General features: G+C 37.1%; 1 protein-coding gene across 1 annotated transcript; it reads right to left on the reverse strand.

Annotated features, from left to right (window-relative positions):
* Window positions 1-1,112: 1,112 nt before the first annotated feature.
* Window positions 1,113-2,534, reverse strand: RHIMIDRAFT_117296 (uncharacterized protein). The gene is made up of 5 exons (XM_023605345.1): window positions 2,239-2,534; window positions 2,065-2,180; window positions 1,885-2,010; window positions 1,575-1,804; window positions 1,113-1,516 (listed from the first exon to the last, which is right to left on the reverse strand). Exons 1-5 carry the CDS (start codon window positions 2,434-2,436, stop codon window positions 1,230-1,232), a joined length of 957 nt encoding a protein of 318 aa, XP_023468056.1. The 5' UTR covers window positions 2,437-2,534; the 3' UTR covers window positions 1,113-1,229.
* Between the last annotated feature and the right edge of the window lie 574 nt (window positions 2,535-3,108).

Raw genomic sequence — 3,108 nt, forward strand, 5'->3', positions numbered from 1 at the left:
AAAAAAAAAAAAAAAAAAAAAAAAAAAAGGCAATCAGGGAGAAAAAGCGGCAGCAGGTGTAATTTTTCACCCAAATTATAAATTGCCTTTTCTCTTTTCTATTTTTCTTTTTTCTTTAAAGGTTAAAGCAAAAATTGAGTATAGATGAGAAATGCTAATGGATCATTATGCCTTTGAAACCAGCTATATTTGGTGCTTGGTCTATCAACGTTTTTTGTAAGTTTTCTTTTAATCGCTTTTCTCAACAACAAGTGATTTTAAATCTGGAAACTTTAATCCTTGCAAGTAAGCTCTACCCAAGCTAAACAATCAAAAGTAAATACTTCATTAGCTATGCTTTTTTGGTTATTACTCACTTGTTTTGTTTGATGTTTGTCAGTCAAAAAACCTCTTTAAACTAACCTACATGTAGCTGGCCTTGAGCTTTTCTGACGATCTTTGAAGGACATTCCAAGTTTGCTATGAATACCATTGATACTTATTAACCCCTTCTAAATAATACAGATGTTCCATAGAATTATTGATTCATTTAGTTTTGCAAGTAAGTACAACTTTGTTTATTATTTGAACCTTAGCTCTTCGGGCTCTTACTTAGCGTATATATGAGCGTACTATCCGAATACCTTAAGGCAGTGGATGCCAATGTTATAGTAAGTTAACTGTAGCTACTATGTTCTTTACTATCGAATTCTATTAAGCAGCTGTTAAGCAGGACAGTCGTACATTTCAAGAAAAACTGCTACTGGGAAGCAAAGCTCAACATATGTCCGTTTAGTAAAGCAGTAAGCTCAGCCCAAATATGATGGCTGTCAAAGCAGGTACTAGTAAGTTTGACTCAACAGTTGTCAAATACATATATTATATTGCACTTGGCAGTAGAAGTAACGAAAGTGCCAATAAAAGTGAAAATTTATATGATACAAAATAAAAGTTATCAGAGTGTTCTAAAGGTAGTTTTAAGGTGGCTTCAAAGTGTTTTAAAGTAACCTGTAAGAAGTGTTTAACAGTGTTTTTACAGTGTTTTTACAGTGTTTTTCATGTCACTTAGTTCATGGTTAAAAGTACTTTTTAATCACCAAAAAACACCGATTATTTTTCATATTTAAATATGAACCCATTTAATTTATTCAAATAAAAATGTGACTTACACTTTTGTTCTCATTTTGACAAATGAATCATGGTGTATTTAGAGAGAGAGGGGGTATATTTACAAAGGAAGGGGAGGATGATCAATGGTTATAATGACTTGTAATTGATTTTCGCTTGCGTGACGATTTGGGATCCGTGACGTTGTGGAGCATGTTATCTGTGAGTGTAGATGGATCATTTGCATAGTTGTGATTGCCGCTATTTAAGGTATATTGAAAGCAGGAAATAATTTTGACAACCTTGTCCAGTTGTGAAAGAAAAAGGGGCACATGATCAAGGGTAAGAGGTAGTTGGATGTGTGCGATTTCACACATTGTATACAAATAAGCTTGGGCGCGAGTAAACATGTAGAAAGTGGCATATTTGCCTAAGAAAAAAAAAAAGGTGAGGATGCGAACAGCAGATGAAACTCAATCGGAGCTTACCGACAACAGTGAAGGCAAAGATTTCTTTCAACTTGTGTTTATCGGATGCGGCCTTGGCCAACACTGTAATGCGCATCAAATCTATGCCAACCAACCGATGATTGAGAGCTTGGTATTGCGCTTTTACCTCACCGCAGCCAATTCGCTTACTCAATACTGCTCCATTTATGATATTTATTGAGGCATCTGGTCGTGTAGTGGCTTGCTTTTCTTCATCGCTGACGGAAGTCCTATTCGATTTACGTTATGGACGTCAAATCTTATTCTTCTCTGAAATACCCATTTTTTCCTGCCAAAATTCTTTACTTACCATCTAAAAATTATGTTGTTATCCAAGTCCTCGAAAAGAGGAGCCAGGATTGCTTCCAAATACCTTGTAATTAATTCAGTTTCTTTGGGCCCGTCTTCAACGGTATGACGGGGTAGTTTTTCCACCCTATCAATGGTATGAGTTTTTACTTGTTAAATCTTCGCATCTTAAGATACTTACATGTTACGAACGATCAACAGAATCCTGTTTGTAGAATTGAGGCCATCATCCTGTATCATTGCAGAAATTCGGCACGATGCTACCAAACGCGTACATATGTTATTTTGGTCGCCATCCTAACAAAAAGCCATTCAGCAACAAGTAGCTGCTAACTTCTTTTTTAAAAAAAAATACCAAATCCATTTGTCCCATAATTTCTTCGAGTCGGTTCCTGGTTGAAGCCGGGAATGGCTGATACGCAGTCTGCTGCTTAGAAAGAATATGTCGGCGAAGTCCTTCACAAGTGTTAAGATCGATATACCTGTGCAAATCTTCATGAGTGCGCGCAGGCTTTAGCAAGAGAACTGACGATAAGGCTAATATATGTTGCATATGTTCTTCAATAGTGAAGGCAGCATCTTCTCGCAGTCGGCTTTGCACATCCAACTGAAACTTATAAAACTGAGCAGACACATCGATACTGTTAAAGAGCAGACGATCTTCTATTGGTGATGGAGAAAAACTCAACTCATCTAAAATTGAAGAAAATAACGTGGAGGAAGTGGGTGATGAGGCCAAGAGGGTCGATATGGTTGATACGTTTGATGCTGTTGATTCAATAAGTGGTGACTCCTCGCTGGTATTCACAGAGCTTGTTGTTTCAGCTGTTGTCGCAGCGTTGGTCAAGGCATCTGGCTCGACATTTAAAGACAAGCTTTCTCTGGGGTCGGATTGGGGTGCAGAGTCGTAAACAAACAAGCATGGCAGCTGTTTCTTTGCCAAATGTGCCCTAAAAGTTTTTGCATTTTTCAAATATTTTCGGCAACATGGGCACGGAAATCCGGAAGAAGTACGAGACACATTTGTTTCCCCTTTGCAATTTTGTTATAATACAAATGAATAAGTATAGCACTTACCAATTATCACCGTAGAAATATGTTCTTCTATCGTGTGATTATCGCGTTTACTTTTCGTTACAAATAGATTGTCGCAATGTTTACACTGGATCGACATTGTTGGAACAAAGGGAATATGTAAAAAATGGGCTGAGAAAGAATCTTTTTT

Source organism: Rhizopus microsporus (assembly GCF_002708625.1).
Source record: "Rhizopus microsporus ATCC 52813 unplaced genomic scaffold scaffold_5, whole genome shotgun sequence".
NCBI lineage: Eukaryota > Fungi > Mucoromycota > Mucoromycetes > Mucorales > Rhizopodaceae > Rhizopus > Rhizopus microsporus.